This window comes from Podarcis muralis, chromosome 4, assembly GCF_964188315.1.
Source record: "Podarcis muralis chromosome 4, rPodMur119.hap1.1, whole genome shotgun sequence".
NCBI lineage: Eukaryota > Metazoa > Chordata > Lepidosauria > Squamata > Lacertidae > Podarcis > Podarcis muralis.
In genome coordinates this window covers 59,365,504-59,389,587 of record NC_135658.1, presented here as the reverse complement: position 1 = coordinate 59,389,587, position 24,084 = coordinate 59,365,504, and the positions used below count along the sequence as shown (strand labels likewise).

The 24,084-nt window shown below is 46.5% G+C and overlaps 1 protein-coding gene across 7 annotated transcripts in view; it reads right to left on the bottom strand.

Annotated features, from left to right (window-relative positions):
* Positions 1-24,084, bottom strand: part of BCOR (BCL6 corepressor) — an 84,516-nt gene that overhangs the window by 29,700 nt on the left and 30,732 nt on the right. For 5 of the 7 annotated variants that reach the window (XM_028727373.2, XM_028727372.2, XM_028727380.2 and 2 more), the window contains exons 2-6: positions 14,161-14,291; positions 12,420-12,498; positions 8,029-10,833; positions 7,339-7,392; positions 6,729-6,912 (exon numbers count right to left, since the gene is read on the bottom strand). In XM_028727373.2, coding sequence (XP_028583206.2) covers positions 6,729-6,912; positions 7,339-7,392; positions 8,029-10,833; positions 12,420-12,498; positions 14,161-14,246 — 3,208 coding nt within the window. In that variant the 5' untranslated portion in view covers positions 14,247-14,291. Of the gene's footprint in view, positions 1-6,728; positions 6,913-7,338; positions 7,393-8,028; positions 10,834-12,419; positions 12,499-14,160; positions 14,292-17,317; positions 17,401-24,084 lie in introns of those variants that run through there. The other 2 variants (XM_028727377.2, XM_028727379.2) reach the window with 2 other exon arrangements.

Sequence of the window (24,084 nt, the reverse complement as noted above, 5' to 3'; positions counted from 1 at the left end):
CAGAGAAACTTACACCAGAGTAAATACCCTAGGACTATACACCATTCACATGCACTCGTACCTGCACTGGAAATAAACGGGACCCAAACTGCAATCCTATGACACTTACCTAGAAGTAAGCCCCATTGAACTCAATAGGGTTTACTTCAGAGTATGCACTGAAAGTCACGTCTTATCTATCGAATAGGTATAATAAATATATTACCCAGGTCTAGGGATAGGGGAGAAATTTATTTGGTTTGAAACAAATTTTCACTTCCTGAATCCATATGAAAACCAAAGCACAACTACTCATGAAATTTCATGCTTTTCTGAATTTTACAGTGCAGCTCTCCAACCAAAATATGCATACAAAAATGTGTATTGAGAAAAGCACAAACAAAAATGCTTACGTTAGTGAAGATAACATTAAAAATGTATTACCTATGGGGAAAGTGCTTGCAAAAAATATGTATAGTAAGATAACTTATTTCTTGCAAATTAAAAAAAACCACACATGAATGACAACAGAAATTGGCCAAACAGAATTTAAGATTGGAAAAATAAGAAATCGAAATTGACAGAGTAATACATCCCTATTCCGAGCCCTACATGCAGGAATACCAACTATCAGCTATCCTATACTTCTGCCACATGCAGGATGTTTCCACCTGTGTTTTTTTCTTCCTCCACAACAAATCATGGATTTGGCTTTTTTATCACTGGCAAACATGCAAGACAAATAAATGTTTGTCACTTTGCATTTTCATTGTGCTTAACAGTCTTGTTCATTCTGAGCAATCTCCCCAAAATGGCCTTGATCTTCCCAAAATGAGATAAATGAAAAGTATCTGTCAGAGCAATGGAGAAGCACTGAATTAGTCTGTTCCTCCCAAAATAATTAACAACTTCTGTGTATGTCTCTTCCTCATGAACCTTATAAAGCAGCAGAAAGAGAATGACAGCCCTGGAAAAATATTCCTAGACAGGTTGAACTTATTGCAGAATGAATGGAAAATATCAGAGGCACAATGTCAAATGTAGAGATCATAATTTAGTCCCCACCCACTCACCCAGATCTCCTAAATTCTTGGGTTAAAAATAAAGAAGTTTGGTTTGAGGAACCCAGATATCTCCAACATGCTAGGGATTCATTCTCAATATAATTCCTAACAGCCTGACAGATATAAGCATTTCTCTTCTGCTTGTCATACATTATACCCACTGTTCGTAAATTCATTTTAAACAACAAGTGCATTTTAAAATCATCTAATCCAATGTTTTCTTACATTCTGGTAGTTCAACAACACTTATCTCCTGAATTAAAGTTGATATACATCACCCTTACACCTGAAAAATGTTTACTTCTTTAGAGGTTGAAGGTAGGAGTAACAATTATCCCCCTCACTGGAAACTATGCCTTTGTCTCAACAGGGTCATGAAGCCAGGGGTGCTTCTTGACCAGAAGGGCCAGCTTAGAGCAGCAACTCTTGCAAAGATGCAATTGGTAGCCTCCTCTTGAGCTTGAGTAATGCTGCTGAATTTCTGCATGAGGAATGATTGAAAGATCCAATGACATCTGAGGCAGAGATGCAAGAGGATCACTTGCCAATCAGCAGAGGCTGATTGGAAGGAGGCAAGTCCACAGCAGTGAATCATGCAGAGACCCAGCCAGAGCTTCCTCTGCAAATGAGTACTTGGTGCTTGCAAGAGCTTTTTAATTGGTTAATTTATTTCTTGCAGCAGACAGGTAGTTTAGGAATAATCCTATACTTCAGCACTCTACTTTCCAAAACAAATAGGAAAAGGGTTATGGATCTCACTGCTTTTGCTACATGGCCTGCGGGGAAGATTCATTGTTCCACTAGTTGTCCCACTTTAGGTTTCTTTGGTGCAGAACAGTGGTCATGCTGCAGCAGCTAAAGCCTTAAAAAGGGTCAGGATGCCTAAAAATTATAGTATTTCTCAAAGAACGAATGACACTTCCTTTTAGCACTATTAAGGCGCCATGCCCATTGCAAATGGATCCATATCCCAGGCTGCTTAAATCATTCCTCTGCTGAACACATCCCATAATTTATCACATTTGTGGCAAAGAAGCTCTCCATAGCAACGTTTACAAGTCTCCTTGGCAACAAAGCAGTTTTTGCTATGGCTCTCCCCATTCCTCCTGATTTTTAAACTCCCTGGAAAAAAGAATACAGAGGCTTGCCTCTCATTTCGGTTTTCGCATTTTCAGGTTGGATGTACCTGGCACCGTTTGGCCCTCTACCACCCCCCCCCCCAAAAAAATCACCGGTAGAGAATTGCTACGCATTTTCAAATGCAGTGGAAATATCCTGGAGGTCAGATGAATCATTGGTTTTAGGAAACTTTCTCTCTGTGCCTCAGTTCTAAGTCCGCTTCAGTACATGCCGATGCATGGATAAATATTATTTAAAATGAAATAAATTGGCACCAATCCGTCTGCAGGCAGCACAATGAACATTGCTGTAATTTGTTTTGCACCACTGCACCAGAAAAAACATTCAGAGCACACTTATGAGAATAATTAACTGATTATTAAGGATGAATCTAGAAAACAGAAATTAATACTTTGACCAATCCTATGAGAGCCACTGCTTTTATTCAGACCATTTAAACTTAGCAACCAGACCTAGGAGTTGGGCATTGCAGAAACTTGACTCAAACTGCCGGCAAGTGTTACAGCCTTTCTTCCACTATATTAGGCATGTTCTAGGCTGCACTTGAGCAGGCAGATGCTTCGACCTCCCCAGCATTTTGCTTGCTTGAATGAGACTCTGCCTGAGTGTGGCAGTTCCACATGCACACCACAAAAGACTCCACTCATATAAATTCACAGTAGCCCAACTACTCTTGCTGTAAGGAAGGGAAGTGCAGACAGTTACCTGCAGACATGCAGTCTCTTCCTAGCCTAGACTTTCCCTCTCACCATTTCAGGTCTGCTGCAGTGAGCCAAGTGGCTGGCCTCTAGCACCACCTAATCCTAGTTGGAAGATGCTTGAGCAAGTGGCTCCCCAAAGGGTTTACTCAGCCAGCACAACTCTGCAGTGAAAAAAGGGTTCCTATGGAGTTTTTTAAAAACCACCCGGACCTCAAAGGTTCCCCGCCCCACTCACTAATAACTCACGTGGCTGCATGTATGGAGTGGGCCCACAAACTTGGTTCAGAAATGCCTTGTGAGTCAAACGCTTTGGCTCCCGAACGCCACAAACCCAGAAGTAAGTGTTCTGGTTTGCAAATGTTCTTTGGAACTCGAATGTCCAATGTGGATTCTGCAGCTTCCGGTTGGCTGCAAGAGCTTCCTGCAGCCAATCAGAAGCCGTGCTTTGGTTTCCGAACGTATTGGAAGTCGAATGGACTTCCGGAACAGATTCCATTCAACTTCTGAGGTACCACTGTATGTCTATTCCCTAAGGCCTAAGCAGAACAGAATTGACAAGATTCCAGCCTTTGTGTGTCGAAACTTTTTTGCAAAGCTAAGCCCTGTGATGTGCACAAAACTTTTATTTTGTAAACACCTTATCAGTCCACACATAAACAAAAATCACAAACTGCCACCTCAAAGTAACTTGAAGTTAATCACATTACATGGAAGTTAAGAACAGAGCTATATAGGACAGTCACTGTGGGGATCAACAACCCTATGGCACCTTTGCCTCCCTGCAAGGATAACATTTGATAGTATTTACTATGTGCATCAAGATAATCAGGTAGTGAGTTGTCCTGCCCCTCCCCCTTCAATGGCCACCAATTACGTGGAGCAGAAGCAGGAAGATTCTCCTGATGGCCCTGATTGATGCAGTGAGTACAGCTGAATCTAATAGCCACAGGAAATGAAAACCTTGCCACAGGATGCCAATCCCCTGGCAACAGCAATGTGTAATCTGGCTCCAAGACATAGTGTAATCCTTTTTATCAACTATTTGCTTCTTGCACACAGGTGTTCTAAATACTGCAGATTTTAAAGAACTGATAAAATCCTGTTAGTTCACAGCAAACCTAAAAGTGCCGATACTCCACCCTCTCACCTTTTGCAAAAGCAAATGAAAATAACAGAAAACATACAATGCCCATTTTCATTTTCAGGGACCCTGTTGTATGTTCCATCCTCAAGAGAGATTGGTGCGTCCTATTTGTGGCATTCGCTCCCTAGTTTTAGGCAGGCTGTAAAAACTGTTTATACTACCTGGTGTTCATTGGGTTTGAATTCCACTCTGATTTTGTTTGGGCCGCTCCTTTTTTTAAAAAAAAACAAGCCACCCAATAATAAATAATAATAGTAATAGCAACAACTGAAATCTTTGAGATGTTGTTGGTGTTGTCAATAATAATAAATAATTTTAGTAACAACAACATCCCAAAGATTTCAGTGCCTTTGAAACAATGGAGCCTTGAAGAATGAGGCATCATAGCAAGGAGCAAATGTCAACTTGGAAGAAAAAAATGCCGCTGCTGGATAACGTAAAGTGTCAAGTTACGGTCAATCTTACATAAAGCTTGACACTTGCATGCGTAGAAGAACAGTTGCAGTGGAGTAAATAACCTGAATCGTGTCCCTAGATAACCCATTCCAACAGAATTCGTCCTCACATCCGCACCTGCAGGATCACAGCAACATGGTGCTCCCTTCACAAAACTTATGTTTGCCTCCCTGCAGCATGCTATGCACCCAATCAACCTCCATGTTGAGAGACCTTTTTGTCTCCTTCCTTCTTTTATTCAAACCCTGATTTGTCCTTCCCTTCCTTCCTCACACCATTAGTTTCTTGGGCTCCAGCTGCCTCTGAAAAAGACAGCTCTTCCCTTCACCCTATTGCTTGATGAGGATGTGTATGAATCGCCCCTCCACCCACCGTATCAGCTGGGGGAATAGACACAGACTGCAACTGCTTTCCTTTTAACTGAACAGCACTTTTGAGTTTTCAGGGCTCATGGGGAGTGCACTGAAACACAAGCAGTTACTGAAACTGAAGGAAGCCACAAAAAGGAGGAGGAGGAGCAAGCAGAATGGGGCATCAGGTCTCCAGGTTCAGAAGGAAGCCTAGGATGCATTCTTCAACTACCTGAACTCTGCTGAGCATAGCTGAGAAGAGAAGACTCTCTTCAAGAGTCTTAGCCTAGCCAAGCGCTCCCCAACCTTGTTCTATGCTGGATTAACAGTGTTTATCAAATACAGGCAACAACAGGGGTTACGTTCCTGCCCCCCCCCACACACACACACACATTGCTGAAGTGCACATAAGCCTGCTCCACTCTGTTATGCCCCCACCCTGCCCCCTTTTCCCAGGCACGCATGCACAGTTGCGCGTCAATTGGAAGCGCACAAATCATTGCCTGTAGATCTGGATTTTATAGATGAATATATGAATTTGTGGCCAACCCATTATGAGATGGCAACTTAGCAACTTGTAACTAACATCTCTTATTGACTCAGTTTACCAGCCATGGCAGACCAGCCCCCACAAAGTTACACACACTCTAAAGAACACCCATTTTTCTATTAGCAAGTTTGTGGGAAGGGAGAAGTAATAGGTTATCACATCTGAAGAGGTTTGGATACACTGAGGCGACAAACCCTCCAATCTTTTTGTTCATTGCACACTTACTGCTGCTGAAATCACTAGAAATTAGCAGGTACTTCTTCCATTCTAATGGTGGGAAGAATACAGCCAAAATCAAGAACAAATCACCCCCAATTTTAAAAGGTAATGGGCAGCTGTTGGGGCACTAGATTGGCTCCACCAGTATGGCCAGGCTGCGTTGGCGTCACCACTGCCCAGCTCCCACATCACCCTGGTAAGCAGCAAGCAGCAGTGCTGGCAGGAGTTCAGAACTACGGTGCTGCCACACCAGCTGGCCCTGTTGATTCATGGCATAGTTTTATTCTTTACTGGTCTGATGGAAGTTGACAAGCCTATGAATGGAAAATTTGTGCACTGAACAGTTTGCTGATATGGAGGGAGAGGGCAGGCTTCTACTACACAATACAGATCACCACATTGCAGTGGCTTTCTGCAAAAAAAGCAACAACACACACACACAATGTTAACGTTCACAGTCTTCAAATAACTAAATGGAAGGTTTTCTGATTATATGACTTAGCTCAACCCTCCCATTACCTGCCTTCCTTTCTCCCTGCTTAAGACAACAAAGAACCCACACTAAGACCGACGCAACTTTTAAGCTACACAAATGACAAGCTGCAGTTGACAAATGTTTACATGAAAGAAACTTGTTTTCACTTCTTGTCAAGGGAAACTTAGTGGGCGATATGCAACATTAGTCATATTCAGAGAAGACCCACTGACATCTACTGTTATCAAATGGTCTACTCTATGACTAATGTTGTATATCACCCAGTAGGCATTGCTATGACTGTCCAGCAGCTTTTTGGAGCTGAATGCTTTAACATCTACGTACAGTGGTACCTCGGATTAAGTACTTAATTCGTCCGGAGGTCCGTTCTTAACTTGAAACTGTTCTTAACCTGAAGCACCACTTTAGCTAATGGGGCCTCCTGCTGCTGCCGCACCGCCGCCACAGTGTTCTGCTCTCATCCTGAAGCAAAGTTCTTAACCCGAGGTAATATTTCTGGGTTAGCGGAGCCTGTAACCTGAAGCATATGTAAGCCGAGGTACCACTGTAATGGCATCGCCATGTTTTGCTCTAAATGACTACAGGAGGCACACAGAAATTTCAAAAAGGCATATAAAAACTTTGCTTACATCTGTCATTGTCATTTTGCCCAGCAATGGCATCTTCCAAAGTGACAGACTTAGGTTTCTTTTCATTATTTCCTTTCAAGTTTTCCCAGTCTGCTTGGTTGAATCTGCAGACCTCCGGGTCTTTGGTTGCTACGTGGCCTTCTCTCTCTTTCATCTCCAACTCTGAGAAGCGCATCATGGCACGCTAGAAAGAGAATTGATATGGGGAAGAAAGACATCTCACAATAAGAGCTACTTCATTTACCTTACCTTCTATGAAAAGTATTTCCAAAAGAAAATATCTGCTCAAACCCAAAGTTTTGAGATACACGCAATTCTATATAAAGTTTTAAAATGCCATGTGTTCAATATGCAAGGCATGTAGTATCTATGCACAAATGATATACAGTTCTTCCATATATAAAAGTAAATAACATTATATATATATATATATTTATATATGTGTATTAAAAAGCATTGTCTTTTGAGAGGTATAACAAAGAAACAAAACATAAACTGTACAATGAATAAAGACGACCATGGCCCACAACTTCCCTTTGTGTACTTGGAAATGAAATTTTAACTCAAAGGTTTATGCAAGATTCTAGTAATAAAAATTTGAAGAACTGACCTCACAGTAAGCAGCAGGTAGACATAAAATACTGTCCTCTTGTAATCCTTCCATCTATGTAATTAAAATGGGCACTCAATGGATCATTTAAATTTTAGATAATTTCATCCATTTTTATAAGCATCAACTAATTCTTTCTTTTTTTAACAACGCAAAACAATTTGGCTTAACTCATTCTTTCACAAATCTAAAAAATAACCTACAATACTTGCCATCATTCAACGTCAAATTCACTACAGCTTCTATTCCTTTAAGCTACATTTCTGCTTGGTAAAGAAGTTGCATTAAACCCGCTAACATATGGCTGCTACTCCTTTTTAATCAAATGTCCTGTATGAAATAATCATCAGAACTTCTGCCTTTCCTTTGGTATTTAATAGTGCTAGCCAAACACAGGCAAGCTATAGCAAACTACCTTTAAAAACAAACATGTCATGCATTCTTCAGCTTCCTTTCACTATTACATGTTATGCTTATGAGATTTAATTATTTGTTACACCAATTAACTACATATAATTCTTATCTATTAACGCTCCAATACCCCTGGCTTCCTAGCAGAACCCGAATATACACAAGATTACCACTGCTAGTTAAGTTCAAGATAGACTTATAGAGTTGTACATATTTCATTCTCAACTGTGAACTGTGTTTTTTTTAAAACTGCTTTGGTAGTTAAGCCTCAGAACTCACCTGCAGAGCCCGCTGTTCTCGACTAAGTTGGCTAGAATCTGCATACAGTTCTGTCGTAACACACTTGAATCGATCACCTACGTAACCAGCAGAGTTTGCGATTCTCTTTGCCAGGTTAGATGGCTTAGGTTTCAGGAATTTGCCATCATTAGGTTCCGCGCCCTCAGTTCCCTCTTTGGCATATGCCTGACTGACTTCCATACTTGATTGCGTGTTTCCCATACAAAGCTGTTTAGCATCATCTGGCATTTTGCAAAAGGACATAGCTAGGCCATCGTTTCCGTGAGCAGCCTCCAAGAACACAGAGGAAGTGGGAACCGTTAACCTCTCCCTATTCTGGCTCAAGGAAAGGTCCTCTTTCCTTAAGTTGAACATTGATGGGTGTGGGCTCTGGGCTTGCTTGAAGTTATAAACTTCATGGAAATTGCTTCTCCCACAGTCTTCTCTCATCACAATGAAATCTCTGTGGGGGAAGCCTTGTTCTACCTTGTGCTTTGTGGGGTCGCTTGCTTGATTACTGCTTTCAACAGGAAAGCTAGGTTTCGTCAGGTTCGTTTCACCTTTCACATCTTGCTCCTCTCTCGGTTCTGCAAACAGGTGCTTGTCACTTTTGGTAGTATTTTTACCATGACTTGAACTTTGGTGCAATTTCGTGTTTCTGTCTGCAGGTACTTCAAAATGTAGTTTTGTGCTGGTTTCCAGCATCTCAGGCAATCGGTTTCTCAAGGCAGGGTCTTCATAACGGAGCCGTTCATGCGATCTAGACCTCCTTTCCGATTTCTCATCTTTCAGCTCCAAAGCTGTATGGGGTAACAGCATTGGGTGTACCATACCCATGCCCAAAGCATCCTGGTAGGTCATGAACTCACCTCTGCTGGCTGGCAGGCTGTATGGAATGGTAGGTTTGGGAGCTAGATGTCCAGGGAAAAGACTCCCATTGGGTAACAGAACAGGGTGAGGATATACAGGTCCTTTCCCATGTAGAGACAAGGGGCCTATAGCTAAGCCTTCTGGAACTGGATATGGGAGATAGCTTCTCGGATAGGGCAATGGTGGAGATCGGAACGCATCATTGGGAGGGAAAAATATGGAAGTTGGTGCAAGGGTGTTCTCATTTGCTTTGAAGATAGGTTCTGGATTATTGCATTTAGCTGCCTTATTACTATGCTTTGAAGATGCTGCTGCTAAAGGTTGTCCTATGTGCTGTATGACAGATGCAGTGGTCTCTACGGAGCTAGTCGTCTTAGGGCAATCGACATTGGCATTTGGAGCAGGAGAAGCAGATGCTGGGCGACCTCCGCTTGACACAGACCCTGAAATATTACTGACAACTGCTTCTGTACCCCCCATCCTAGGGCAAGAAGAACTCCGCTGTTGTGGCGTCACCCAGTCCAATGCTTTGTTTTTCAACTGCATGTTTTTACCACCGTTATCTTCATTGGGACCTGGACCAGGAACAACCCAGGAGGAAGGCGCCGTGCTGATTATTTCAGGTCTATAGACAGGGCAACCGCTTCCAGGAGAAATGGTTTCTTTTGGAAGATCACCTCCAGGTAAAACCAAGCCACTTCCGGCCCTGCTATGAACCAGCACAGTTGGCGCCATTTTCTTAACATGATCAGATTTGGTTGTCTCCATGTCAACAACTTTTGATGACAAATCCAATGGTTTGTCTATAATCTCTTTGGTAACAGTTTGTTGTTTTTCTAACAGTGGAGGGGATCTGCTGTCCTTCCTGTCGTGACCTGTTTTCCTTGCATGCACTGTAGGCTGCTGAGAGATTTCGCCTGTGTCGTGTGTTTTAGGAGCTTTCCCCCCGGAGACTCTTGGAGGAAACTCATTGCTTACATTCACGTATGGCTTTGGGAGTGTAACTGAAGAAGGAGACGTCGAAATCCTGGAAAAGTGTTTCTGAAACTCCGAGTAAGCGTCCCCAACCTGCGTCGGGAGGTGAACTCTAGGTGATGGTCTCGGCGAATGAGACAAGAGAACAGTGGGGTCTGTGGGCATATTACTAGCCGCTGGCTTTGCAGATGGGACTCTGGGAGGCTTGCTGTTCTGGATATGTGGATAGGCATGAGAGTCCACAGGAGTTCCGGGTCCAACTCCCATCTTCCAAGACAAGCTCTTTTCTGGACAGTGTCCTAGAGGGGGAATAGCTGGAGCTGCGGTTGCAGCAGAGATCCTCATTGGTGAAGCTAACGATGACGGAATGTGGGGAGCAACGTAATGAGAAGGTGGCAAGTATAAAAAACGTTCACCATTTGTACATACGGGCGAGTAGGTCAGATGCTGTGGCAAGCTGTAATTGGACTGCTGAGGTAGCAAGGCCTTATACATGTTCAACGAATACTTATTTGGTGATTCGAGAAAAGGATAAATAGCACCCTCCATGTAAGGATTTACCCAGGGTAGCCTTAGGTAACTAGCACCATTGACATTGAGAGGACTCGGTTTGTCGCTTGAGCTTCTGTCCAAGCCTAGGGTCTCCCCAGTCGGAAGCGAACTTTTTTGTATTCCAGGTGGCGTTTTGTACATAGCACTGAAGCCATTTGGGGGTTTTCCAGCTGCATTTTCAATTGCTTCAGTGGGATTAGACTTGAACTGCATCTCTGGATTTCTTTCAGGAGCAAATCCAAGGCCAGCAATAGCACTTGTAGCGTCCCGGGGCTTGTCTGAGCCAAGTCCACATAAACTGGAATAGACAATACCGCTGGGGACTCTAAGCCCTTCCCGCATAAGTCCAGACCGGTCCATGCTCAGAGCTGCAAGGCTGTCAATGCGATGCACTGCCGTGGCATCCACCTTTGTGAAATAAGAGAGAGGTGACTTTGGCATTTAGTCAAGTACTATTCAAGACTACAGGTACTTAAAAAAAAAAAAAACATTGCGGGAAACAAAAGGAAGCGAATTCATTGTTTTTATTGTGAAAAACTAATGTGGGCTGATTAAACTGATAAATGCAGAGGAATAAAGTAAATCAAATTTTAAAATTTTAGCCTGCTTCATTCATCTGTCTGTGGAGTCTGAGACCTGCCAAGTTTATTATTTTTTCAGTAAGATTAGTTTAATAGGTCTCTAGATCCTTTCATACTTAGCAAAACATCTACATGGATTTTAGGATAATATCCTAAAATCTTTGCTACTCAACCAAAAAAATTGATTTCCAGAACCATGGGTGTACTCGCTTCCTACTAGGGACATTTCATAAGGTATGCTTACGGAGGGAGGGGGGGTCCCTCAGATGCAAAGTTATTTATATTCCAAAAATCATTTAAATCAAATAATGCCACTGAGTCTTTTTTTACTTCTGTTCCTCTGCTTATTGATAGCCAAAATAAGTGATATTTAGGCTGCAATCCTATATATACTTCCCTGGGAGAAAGTCCCATTGAATTCAATGGGGCTGACTTCCAAGTAGACACATACATAGCATTGTGCGTTAGTAACTTTCACAGGCCAGCAGAGGAGCTAAACTGCTGCCTTTCCCAGCATCCTCATATGAACAAAGAGGGAAAGGAGAAAGCAAGATCACGTCATGTAGTTGTATTACAGGAGACCTCTGGGTATAGGGTGGTATATAAGTTGGAAGAAGAAGAAGAAGAAGAAGAAGAAGAAGAAGAAGAAGAAGAAGAAGAAACAGAAACACTGGTCTCTCCTCTGTTCCAAATGTTTGCTCCTACATGAGATGAGAGAAAGTAGGCTACCCAATTCTAAGAAGCAAACACACTGCAGTGAAAGCAGGCAAAGGCCTAGGCGCCACAGTCCTCCTAAGCCCCAAGAAAAAACAACAGCCCTGGGCAGTGCTTTTTCCCAGGGGTACTCAGGGGTACACAGCACCGACACCTTTTTTTTTAAGAAGAAAAGCACTGGCCCTGGGCCACTTTCTCTCAAATCTCATTCCTAAACACTCAGCCAGCCCTAAACTGCAGATTGTACTAGTTCTAGTTCTTCCAATTTTCTTATATTTATATCCCACCCTTCTTTCAAGAAGCCTGTGACATCTTTAGGATCATCTTTAGGTGGTTCCTCTCTAGACACTGAAACTATAGCAAAGGCTCACACACCCCATTCTGTCCACCCAAGGCTACCAGCTGTCAGTCGCTGAAATTCTCAGAAGCCTAATTGAAATATGCCAAGTGATGTTTTTTAGAGCAATCATGACTTAAGAGTGTTCATGATGCGCTATTAAGCATATGACGAAGTAAAAAATGCTTAAGACTCAGATACTAGAAATATATACAAAAGGATGCAACCGTAACCCAATATTTGAATGCCACCTCTGGTTTGGGACTATTCATTAGTCCCAAATAGTTATTTGAAACGGAAGCCATAGCACAAAAATCCAGTGAAAAACCTTTTGTCATCAAACGGAACTATCAGTTTCTTACCACACTGTGGTTCAGGTGATTTTCTTCCCTTAATTCCAACCTGCTTTTCGAAGCATCTCCATCATTAACTGGGATTTTCCTATTTTCAAGAGATATTTTTAAAAGGTGACTTACAGACACAACGTTAATGGTTTGACATTTTGATCTGACTGCAGTGTTTCTATTAAATTACCTTTATCAATACATCAGTGCAGAAGAAAATTAACAGATTTGCCCTCTAATTGGGCTTTTTCTCTCTCTATAGAGTTCAGGGATGAAAAAATGTTTTTGGACTTTATTTCCAGTTAAGGAGTTTTGCTAAAGCAATACGTGGTGGTAAATACTCTTTATTTAGAAACAAACAACCCTGTATAGTATCGTTTATATACATACATACACACACACACACACACACACACACACACACATATATATACAGAGACAGGAAAAACCCACACACTTCTAATATCATACAAATGTCAGCTGTTCAATGCTGAAGAAGGAACCATACATCTGTGTGTTAGCAGCATAGCAGCTCAGGGACTTGTTATCACAGAAAACACAGATAAAAGAATGCACCTCAGTGCCAACTTTCAAATCCCAGGGACACAATTGCTGACATACAGCAGAAGGGAAGTTTCATCATTACCCAGAAGGATATTTAAAGTGGTGGCACTATCAATTTTTAAAGTAAAAGCAACACCCACATTTTTGCCCTGTTTCCAGCTATTATTGTTACAACCCACACCTACTGGAATAGCCACAGGATGCAATTGGATAGAAACAGAACAATAGCATTTTGCTCATCTGCACCTCCTTCCTTTGACATTTGATAACAATATACACAGCCATGGCATTCCCCCTCAGTGTCTCGGAACTCATAATTTTCGCGTGCTGTTTTCAAACTATCAGAGAAAGTTATTAAATGACCCGATGGTGTCCTGATTTTATTTTCTATAGGGCACAACTCTGACCAAAAGTACTTGCAAACACAAGCAGTGTGCTTGCTTCATTTTAATAATTAGAAGTAAAAAATTACAGTGTTGTCCACTATTTTGTAAAGTCTCTTTAAAAAACTGTATTTGGTGTGCTTTTACAAGGCCCCAATCCAGAGAAAGTTAGCCTTGCTTTGTCTCATTGCAGCGAATGTGGCTTAGATTAATCATGACTAACTTGCCCCATTCATTTCAATGAAGAATGACGAATGGTTTCTGAACTGGGGCCAAACTCTTACCTTTGTGCTAGTTTGTGGAAAGTTATAGAAATATCTAATTGCTGGGCAAATTATCTTAAGTTGCAGGCCACGTAATGTGGACCAATTAAAATTAAAAACCTGAATCCATGTTGTTCTTGTCTTTTTCACAAATATAAAATAATAAACTTACAGGGACAACCTTAAGCACGCATGCCATGAAATAAGTTTCATTAAAAATCACAGACGTTTGCTTTCCAGTAAATACACTGAAGATTGGGAGAGAATGTATGTAATATATGTGAGGAAGAGGTGACTTTGGGAGCTAATCTTTTATAAGCCCCCTTCTGGTTTCCTGAGCAACACTGATTGTTAAAACAGTACACGAAGGGAGAGTCTGCGCCCATAACATCTCTCTTCTCCAACTCTTGTCTCATAAAAGAGCTCTCCATGAGTTATCTCCATGCAAGCTATTAAAAAAAAGCTATACGCTAAGACAAATTAACGCTGAAACCCCCTTCTCCAGAAACACCGCGTGGTTTAACTTTCCCGAAACTTAAAAATATTTACCTCTCTTCGTTAATCCCACACATGCGGACTCTCTCATTGCTCATCCAGCTATGAACGTTGCCATACAGGGGAGTTGCAGAAAGCATGACTTCACCTTAAAACAGAGGCTTTTCTTCACACGTGTGTATAATCTAATTGGTGGGAAAGAAAAAAAAAGAAGTTGAGAAGATTGACCGCGGAGGAAGGGCAGACATCATAGTGGAATCACCGGTCTCCCTCGAGATAATTAACAAGGAATATAGGCTTGGTACAAGGTCGTGAGCAGCCAGAGTTAAAACACATGTAACAAAAAGTAGGAAGTTGAGGGAATGCACTGGTCAGAAACGCTATAAATCGAACGTTGTGCAGGACAGGGGAAGAATGTTACTCCCATTGAGTTTAATTCGAAATAAAAACAATTACACACCCATCAGCAAAGCACACCTTACTTGTAATGAAGCCAGAGATATTTGCTTGATACTCAAGCGAATTACATCTCAGGAATTCATGGTGCACACAGACAAGCAAATGAAAACCAACTGGGACATTATAGCGTTTAGTTACCACACTACTGATTAAAATTGCTTAAGGTGGCATACAAAAAAAGTAGGGACTTTTGCAAAAACAAAAACACACACACAACAATATACCCATAAAACTTAGTAAGGAAACAGGACCAGCAAAAACCCACCCAAAAGAAAATGCTTTTGCATCCTATTGATTTCCCATAGAGTCTAGTGCATTGTTGTGGTGAGATTGTCTGAGTGGGAAACCTGGGTTCCAATCCCCACTTGGCCATGAAGCTCACAGAGTGACCTTGGGCACTCACTTTCTTATCTCACCCTAACCTATCTCACAGGGTTGTTGTTAAATGAGGAGAGAGAGAACACCATGCATATACCACCTTGAGCTCCTTGGGGGAAAAGGTAGGAAATAAATGCAATAAATAAATAAATTCACTGGGAGTGTTGTGCATCTGCGTAACTTCTACAGGATGTAAGAGTACTCGACTTTGGCGGCATAATTCTGTCTGTGTGTGTTTAACCCTTCGTAAACAGCAATATATCATTTGCATTGATACAGACACCAGTGGATTTTCTTTTCCAAGTGTAGCTCAACCAGTGTGTGTGATCAAGCGGCACTTGTGACACCCCCAACCCTCTGAAATCAATGGTACCTAGTGTCACTTTTTAGCCTGACTGTCCCCATTATGTTGAAGTAACTTCCAATGAAACTTTAAATCCAAATAATGGGGGAGATCCAACCAAAATTAAGCAGGACAAATTCCCGCAGGTTTTCATTTATTCACAAAGCAGGGCTCAACATTGGCGGGATCTTACCCAGTGCACAAAAGAACTGGGTTGTGTTTGAAGAGATAACTTTAGCAAGGAGGAAATCCAAATATGAAAACACAGCCTGGGAGTGGGAGCAGGGCCAGACTGAAGGCACAGAGTGATATCCTAACATTCACTTTTTTAAAAAAGCAAAAAAGCAAAGTGTCAAATGTCAGTTTCCACTTCAAATGAAGTTTCTATCTCTGAAAACAAGCTGAAGTAGAATGCCAGAGACAAACAAGAGCTCCTATTTTTAACAGGGCAACCATTTTCCTAGAAGTTCGTCTCCCAGCCCAGAAAAGGGTTAAGGGGAGAGAGAGAAAACATTAAGTAGGTTGGTGAGATCCCCAGCCCTTGATTTGATTAAGTAACCCAACCCTGGTGGCTTCCACCATTGGAGCTGCTGCTGCTGTTGTTGCGCCGCCGCCGCCGCCGCCGCTGCTTTGAGTGCTTTCAGTAATTCAATGACGCCTGCTCACTCCAGGGAAAGAAATCATTAGCGGGCTCACTGGAGAAGCATTAGCAGTCCGAAAGGATCGGCGCTGCGTGCAGCAGGGAAGGCAGGTGAAAGGCAACCGGATTTTCGCGTCCAGCAACAGAAGGGCCTCGCCTGCCTTTCTTCCCTCCCGAACGCGCCATCTCCGCCCGCATTAAATTCTAGTTTGCTGCATGAGTGAAGTGTCAGGACAAGCTGCGTTTTATTAACACGATTATCGCGGCGCGTGATTTATTCCAGTGCCGGATTTTAATTGCTCTTTGGAGGTTCAGTCGTTTCTTTTGACTGAGCTTCAGCCTGCATCCCGCTGTTAAATGCTGGGTTAATAAGTAGGGGGAGCCTTTAATGCACAGGATACCCCTTCAGCTCTTCCTCTCACCAAAAAGGAGGGAGGGGAGGGGAAAGTGCGCGCAGGCACAAAATGCCTCGCCAAGGGGAGGAACGGCGAGCGCGGGACGCGCTGCGCTAAATTGCTTTTCTGCAGAGAAGGGAGGCTTCCCGGGCTTTTTCGGTTTTTTAAACGGAGGCGTACTAGGGCGCAATTCTTAACGTAGCTACCACCGAGGAAGTCGCCCTGCACAAATCGGGACCCATTTCTAAGCTAAACGCGTTTAGGATCGCGCGGAACGGATGGAGACCTTAACCTGTTTATTCCTAATAAGGGGCCATCCTACACACGGTTAATAACTTGGGGATACAGCACCACTGAAACTAATTCACTATCCAATATAAGTATGCGATTAGGATCGGGCTCTACTGCTGCAGCCCTCCAACCCCTGTGGCTCAACCAAGCCCAGTTGGATTACCCGAGAGTAAACGGTGGAGGAGCCCCGGGGTCTGGTCGGACCTATCCACGCAGAGGCCAGTGGAGAGCGCCACGCACGCACGCACGCCTCGCAGTTTAAAAGCCCCCGTGCTCCAAAACAGACGAATTAACCCTTAAAACCGGAGCGGAGGCAAACCTAGGACAGGTTGCGTTTGCGCACAAATGCTCCACCCACGATCAGAGGAGAACCTCCGGATAAGCGTCAAGGAAAGCCCTGTGTTCTCTCAAGCATTTCATGAGCCCTTCTTGTTCCCCCTCCCAGCTCCTTGAAGAAGCCTTTTGTGCAGATCCCCACGCACGGAACATATTTTACTGAAATGGCACCGTCCCCTCCCTCCCTCCGCAGCAGCTAGCTTGCAAGAGCTGACCCCAATTGCTGTCAAGGAAGAGGAACTGGCCCCTTCTCCTCTCCTCCTTCCTTCTCCTCGCACCCCCCCCCCACCGCCCCAGTAAAGGCTAGGACGAAATATCGCCCTATCATTCAAAAGTTGTTGTTCCAGGGGAAAGACGGGTTTTGCTGACCAGATTTAGTGTTTTCCAGATGCACGGCTCGTAATGTTTTCGAATGGAGCAGCCGCAGCCTGGAGAGTGATTGAGAGTTTTACATACGGTTAGTAGCCGCCCAGAGCGCTGCCTCATCTGTAAGGAATGGAGGGGACACAAAGTCCAAAGAGATAGGGCTGTCTGCACGGAGGGAGGGGACGCCGCTCCCTCTCCCCTTTCCCCCACCCCTTTTCTGAAAAGCAGGAGACATGCCCTGGAGCCTAATCTTGCTTTTTATAGGCTGGAACTGAGCTAAGGCTCTGGGTTTCCTCGCGGGGAAATGTATCGTTGGTTGCCATCGGCTGGTGCTCCTGAGATCTGCAAAAGTCGACCCCAAGAGCGCGATCTGAGTCGACCCCAGGTACTTGGGGCGCTGTGTGGGGAAGGGGAGCCGATGGCTTCCAAAGGCAGATATGCAAACGAAGCTACGCCCTGAATGCAAAGGTTTCCTAAACTGGGAAGAGAGGAAGGTCAAAGGCAAATTGCCAAATAATCGGCCCAGATTATGATAGCTCCCCAAGCGCTACAGTGCATATTTAAAAATAAAACAACAAAACAAGGAGAAAAAGAAAACTACTATGTTGCCTTCTGCTGCAAGACAACCATCTCTCTTTGATAGTCCACGCCGCGAAACTCGCCCCGGGCAAAGGTGTTTGCACAGAAGGGGCCCAGAGCGAGGCTGGGATTGCTTAAGGTCTGCCGCGGAGCTTTTGCAACAGAAGAAGTTGCGAAATTCCCCTTTGGAGCGTCGCCGCTGCATCCCAGCGACACGAGGCGAAAGGGAGACGGGATCCGCGGGCTGGGAGAGAAAGGCCTTTTCGGAGGCCCGGAGAAGAGTTGCAGCAGCCGGGAGCGCGCGCAGCGCCTGAGCCGGTTCTGTGCAAAAAGTACAACCGAGCGCGCGCGATCCCTTCCCGGGAGGTGGGCGAGGCGAGATGTTTGCTCGTTTCTGCTCGTTTTCAGGGTCGCGCTTCCCAGCGCATACATACGTTGTTTATAATCACCGCCGCCCTGATGAACTTTTTGTGAACTGTTTAAAAGTGGAGGTCTGTTGAACAAACAGCGGCGCCACTGCCAGCCATAATTTCATTGCAACAAGCAACAGACTTTTAACCCTTCGGGCTCCAGGAGGAGACGTTGCTGGCAAAGCAGCAGCCCTCTCTGCTTTGTGCCTGTGAGCCTGGAAGGTTACATACAGTATAAGCAACCACTCCGCTTACGGAGCAATGGATCCACAGCTCAGTTAAACCCGAGCATTTGGATCTACGGTCCAGAGCAGGCTTCACCCGCAAGTCCCAGTGAAATCAAAGAAATGTGCTCAAGGCTGCAGTCCTACCCACTACTCGTTTACCCGGGAGTAATCCCCAGTAACGCATTGGGACTAGAGTAGACATGCACTGGTTTACCCTGTAACTACCCAAACCTTCCTTTACCCTCTTACCTTAAGGTAAATCCCAAGAGGTCCACTAAAACAAGGATGGAGGACCGGAAGCCCACTCTCCTTAGGCCGCACCCCACTGGCCCTGCCCCCACAAACCCTTCGGAGCGCTTTTGTCTGGTTTTAATGTGTCCTTGACAGAAGATAATGCCTCTTCGCTTGCCTTGACGCACTTTATAGAGACATAGAACACAGAAACCTTTTGACTCTTGCGCGGTTAGAATGTAGGCTACCGTAACATCCATGGAGCCACCGCCGCCAGCTTTTGCCTCTGGCCTCGCCCACCGCCGGCCCCGAAAGGCTCCTTCAGGTGGGACCCTCAGGCTGAAAAGGAGTGCCCCCCCCCCGCATCGAAATCAAGACAGACCCAAGTCCCGCTTGTCTTTAGCGAGGCCTAGTCCCCAGAAAGTGCGCGCAGAATCGGGGCTGTTCAGGACTGGGTGTTAGCTCTAGGTATTAATCGCCTGCCTTGACCATGCTAATAAAAGGCGACATATATAATGCATAGTGTAAATTAAAATGCACAAGCGTCTGAGAAAGTCACGCTGAGAGACATTGTCAAAGAAGTGGGGTTTGGGCATAACGAGGGCGGGTAGGCCGTAGCTGTTAAAGTTTGTTCGTGTTTATTGCGATTATTTCCCACCCCACCCCCCCAAAAATCAGTACATTGAATTAGTGTGTATGCTTTAGCTGAGATTCCGGCTACACTAGAGAGTTGGAGTTGGACTAAAGACCGCAGTTTTATCTAATTCGTCCTGAAAATTAAATAAACCACCTCCCTGGCTGTTTCTCCGCCTCCGTGGAGCGATTCAGGGCTTGGCACTTTGCTTTTCCGATTCCCCGCAAGTCTCCTTCTACCTTCGGGAATCTCCCCGTTATGTAACACTCTTTTGCTTTATACATAGAAGGGGGGACGTAAGGAAGGAGACAACAGAAAATAACAGAACTTCACATATCTCACGATTCCCGCCCCGCCCCCGCAAAAAAAAAAAAAACTTGATTAAAAAGCTCTCTCCTCGGTGCCTCCCCCTCCCGCATGCTACTTTGGAGAGCACCCCCCTCCACCTCGTTTATATGCTGCTAGCTGGGCGCCAGCACCTCGGCCAGAGTTGCTAGAAGCTGCCATAGCTGCAGCTTCCGACCGTACCAGCCCGCGACGGAAAGCAAAACCTCCTCCCCGGGGTGGGGATCGCGCCGCGCCTCCTGCCGAGCGAGGCGAGCTCGCTGGCTGCGCGAGAATGTGACCTAAGGCAGCAGCAGCAGCAGCAGCAGCAGCAGCAGGCAGGCTCCGAGCGCCAAAGAGGCCACGCGGAATTTCCTCCCCGGAGGTGTCCGGCTGACAAATCCGTCAAGCTCGCCTGGGAGGAAAAGGGGGGGAGCTGCACGGCGGGGGTTTCGCTGCAAAACCTGCTCGGTGTCCGCAGCCGAGAGGAGCCTCCTCTCCCCCCCCCCCCCCAAGCTGCTGCGCTCATGTTACAGAGCAGACTCGAAAGGAAAAGAAAAAAGCGGCCCCGGCGCTCGGCGTGTCTGGCTGAACACCCAGTTCTCCGGGCACCACTGGCAGCCGCCGCAACTCCACATCATTGGGTGGGAGGCAAATGCATTCACGCAGCGCCCTGCTTGGCTGTTGGATCCTCCTCTGCCCTCCCCGTTCTCGTTCTCTCTCTCTTCAAAAAGGGAACCGCTTGCATCGCCCTCGCAACGGCAACAGACTCTTGGCAGCCACTGGAGGCGGGCGCAGGAGCAAACTTTTGCTCGCACGCTCCTGCCTTCGCAAACTCAACAAACCTGGTGCCCGCGGCCAGGGGAAGCCGCCGCAGCGCTTTGCGCTTCGCCTCCCGGGGAAGGAGGGTCCGGAGAAACCATGCCGAGAGCGTTGGCGGCCTCTCTTTCCCGCCCTCTTTCCCGCCCTTCAAGGTGGCGAAGTAGCCTTTCTTGCCAACCAGGGCACGAAAAAGGGTGCAAGGAGGAAAAATAACCAAGAGAGTAAGCCCCAGCCGGGCTCCAGCGAGCCAGGAAGGAGAGCGAATGCCGCGAGCGCACACGAGTTCCCTGTTGGCGCCTTTCCTCTTTCCACCTCCTGCTCCTTTTGGCAGCCGGCCACTTTCCACTGCATAAACCACAGGCCCGCCGTCAGCTGCACGGCAGGCGGGTCGGAGCCGTAGAGCAAGCGGACGTGGATGGCGAATGTCAGGGAGGAATGGCGCTAACCCAGCGGGGCTTTCGCGTTAATCAGAGAAGGCCCTCCTCTGTAACCAAAACAAGACCATACATAGTTTGCCCATCTCTAACTCCCTGCCCGTTTCAGGTCTCCCCTAAACAAGCTGCAGAGCATCTGATGGGGAGGCAGCCTTTTCTCCTAGATTTCAATAACGACACGACGTACACTTAAACTATTCATGAGCCTGCACATGTACTCAAAGCCTGAACTCGGGGGCAACTACACGCTTTCTGGCTCTACATTACTGGAAATGTATTTATTGCATTTATATATCTCTTCCAAGGAGGTCAAGGTGGCAAACGTTCCCCAATTTTAGCCGCACATCAATCGCGCGAGGTAAGATCAAAGGAAAGGGCAGAGCGTGTCAAGGTCACTCAGGGAGCATCTTGGTCTGCACCAAGCACTACACTGTCCTGGCTTCCGTTTAAGTCAAACCACCTTTTCTTCCATTTACAGTTTCGAATTGGCCCAGCCCTTCCTATCTTATGTCTGAACCAAGCCCCGCTGTGTTAAACGGGCCTCGCCCCACGGTATTACAACTGTAACCTTAAGATATTAGTGCAGTTTGCTATTTTAAACAAGGCTGCAGTCTTGTGCACACTTGCCTCGGAGTAAGCCCCCTTGAACACAGAAGAATTTATGAATAAGCATGTACGGGGTCGTGCAAAATACGGTGGCATAAATTTGAACACGCCGTTGCGCAGAGGTGGCGGGAAGCTGCGTTGTACGAGAGAGCTTGAAGCACGATTGTTAAGCAAAGTAGGAAAGAGCAAACTAAGTATCCACGGCTGGGAGGAAGGCGGCTGACCTTTAGCCGGGACGTGTGGCATTTTGTCTGGCCACAAAGCTAAGCACAATGTGCCTGCGACGTCTCCAACCCGATTTTCTCATGTGCGTAACGGAGGCGCGCAGAACGATGCCCAAGTTTGCCCAAGCAGCGCGCGGAAAAAGAGAAGAGCCGGTCGGGTGGCTATTTCAGGGGCTTTTAAACTTCCTCTTTCTTCTGTCTGCGCACGTTCCCCGGGAGGCTTCCTGCGCCGTCACGTGCGCCTTCGCGATCCGGACTTTCTTCTCATGTAAACAAAGCGCTGTGTAGGCATTACGGGGCGGCCGCGATCGATTGGGCACAGGCAACGGCATCCGGAATGGGGGATTCCGGACTCGAGACTCAGATAAAACGGGACGGGAAGGAGAGAGAGAGAGAGAGAGAGAGAGAGAGAGAGAGAGAGAGAGAGAGAGAGAGAGAGAGAGAACGATCTTTCCCCATCTCCTGTTTTCCCTTGGCTTTTGTAAGGAACAGGAGCTCCAAGCCTCGGGGAAAGGAGCCGTGTGCATTGCAAAAGTGAGGGGTGAGATGTCGAGAGCAAGAGGAAGAGGGGAAGCGAGGACTCCACAACCCCAGCCAACTGCTGTGTAGCCGCAGGAAAGGAAAGGACTTTCCTGCCGTTTGCCAGGGAGACCCTGCTTCGAAGGGAGAGAGTGGCTTCAGACAGCCTTTGCCTTCGTTTCCCTGGAAGATCGGGGTTCAAAGGGGGCGGTGCACAGACCGGCAGCGCATCCAAAAACCTCTGGCAGCAGCCGGTCGTTTCCTCCACCGCCGTGCGCAAGGCTTCGGACCGCAGCAGCCTCCTTTGCACATCAACCACGAAGCAAAGCGCAGTGTCTTCGACTCTTTACCGCCATTTGCCAGGAAAACTTGTGAATAAGTGATGTTTGGGGACGGGGAGGGGCGGGGAGAGGAGGACGGCGGAAGGCCGTCAATAAGGGAAAGGTAAAATGGCTGGCGAGCCTTCAAATAACCCTGCCCGCCGTCTCTGTCTCTCTCTCACTCTCTCACACACACACGTCGTCTCTTGCCAACGTTTTCTGCGCGGTGGAGAAATAGCGCCCCCGCTTCTCCTAGTACGAGACCCGGGGGAAGCTGTGGGGCCCGTTTGTTCCACCCAAATGAACTCGGAGGTGGGGGAGGTGGAGCGGCCACGCGGGGGGGGGATATTGGGGTGCCGTCGTGCGCCTTAATAATCTGGTCCCTCGTGAAATAGCCCAGGCACACGGGACGTTGCAGGAAGCAGAAACGAAGGCAACAAAACAGAATGAAGGCGAGAGAAGTATTTCTCTCGCGACCTCGCGTCTCTCCCCCGTCCCCCGCCGTTTGATCCGAGAAAGTCCCCGAATTGACTTGTTCCCGCACTACGTACACGGCGAAAAGCACCTTCGCCTCGGGCGCCGATGGGGGGGGCTCACCCCGTCCCGTGGGGTCTCCTCCTCCACCCTTCGGAGAGGATCATAGGCTCGGCAGCACCGGGGCGAAGGGCGCTCGCCCGGCCTTTACGGAGCGCAGGCACCTCCTCGCGCTGCCGCCTCCTGCAACTCTCCTTCGCTCTTTCAGCCAGACCGAATGAGTCATCCCAGCCCGTTTCGTCTTTGAGATCCCCGACCGGCCGCGCCATTTTAGGCGCGCGCACAGACACGGGCTCGGTTTCCGCTGCTGCTGCTGCTTGGAGAGACAACAAGCAGGCGGTGACAGAGGCGGAGGAGGGGGGGCGGCGGCGGCGGCAGCAGCAGCAACGGGCCACAGGAAAGGAGAAGGGCCTCCGTGGAGCCTACCCGCTTGGCACTCAATGGGTCTTTCAGGTACCTAAGCGGACGCCGCCTCCCTGGGTATCAGCCAAGCGAGAGCGGGGGGAAACGCAGGCAAGGCCCCGTCGGCGCCTGCGGCCCATTAACCCCTCGCACGCCCCCCAGCCGGGACAGCAGGCAAGCTGGCTGGCTTGCAAAGACAGAAGGAAGAGGTTCCTCCCAGCCCAGTTTTGGTCTCACAAGGGTGTGCTAAGAATCCAGGTTAGGGAGGGAGTAAGCGGAAAGAAATTATTTTTAAAAAAAAAACCAAACCGTATTTGTTAATAGGAAAGTTTAAGAAGGAAAACCAACACAAGTATCCAGCTATGTGCGTGACTAGTACACATAAACAAACCAGCCCAGACCCAAGGTCGGTTGCTGTGAAGACCAGGATGAAATGGTAAACCCGCTTGGTCCACACCCTCTTGCTTTTGAAGCCCCACGGTCTACAGCAGCGCGCGTGCACGG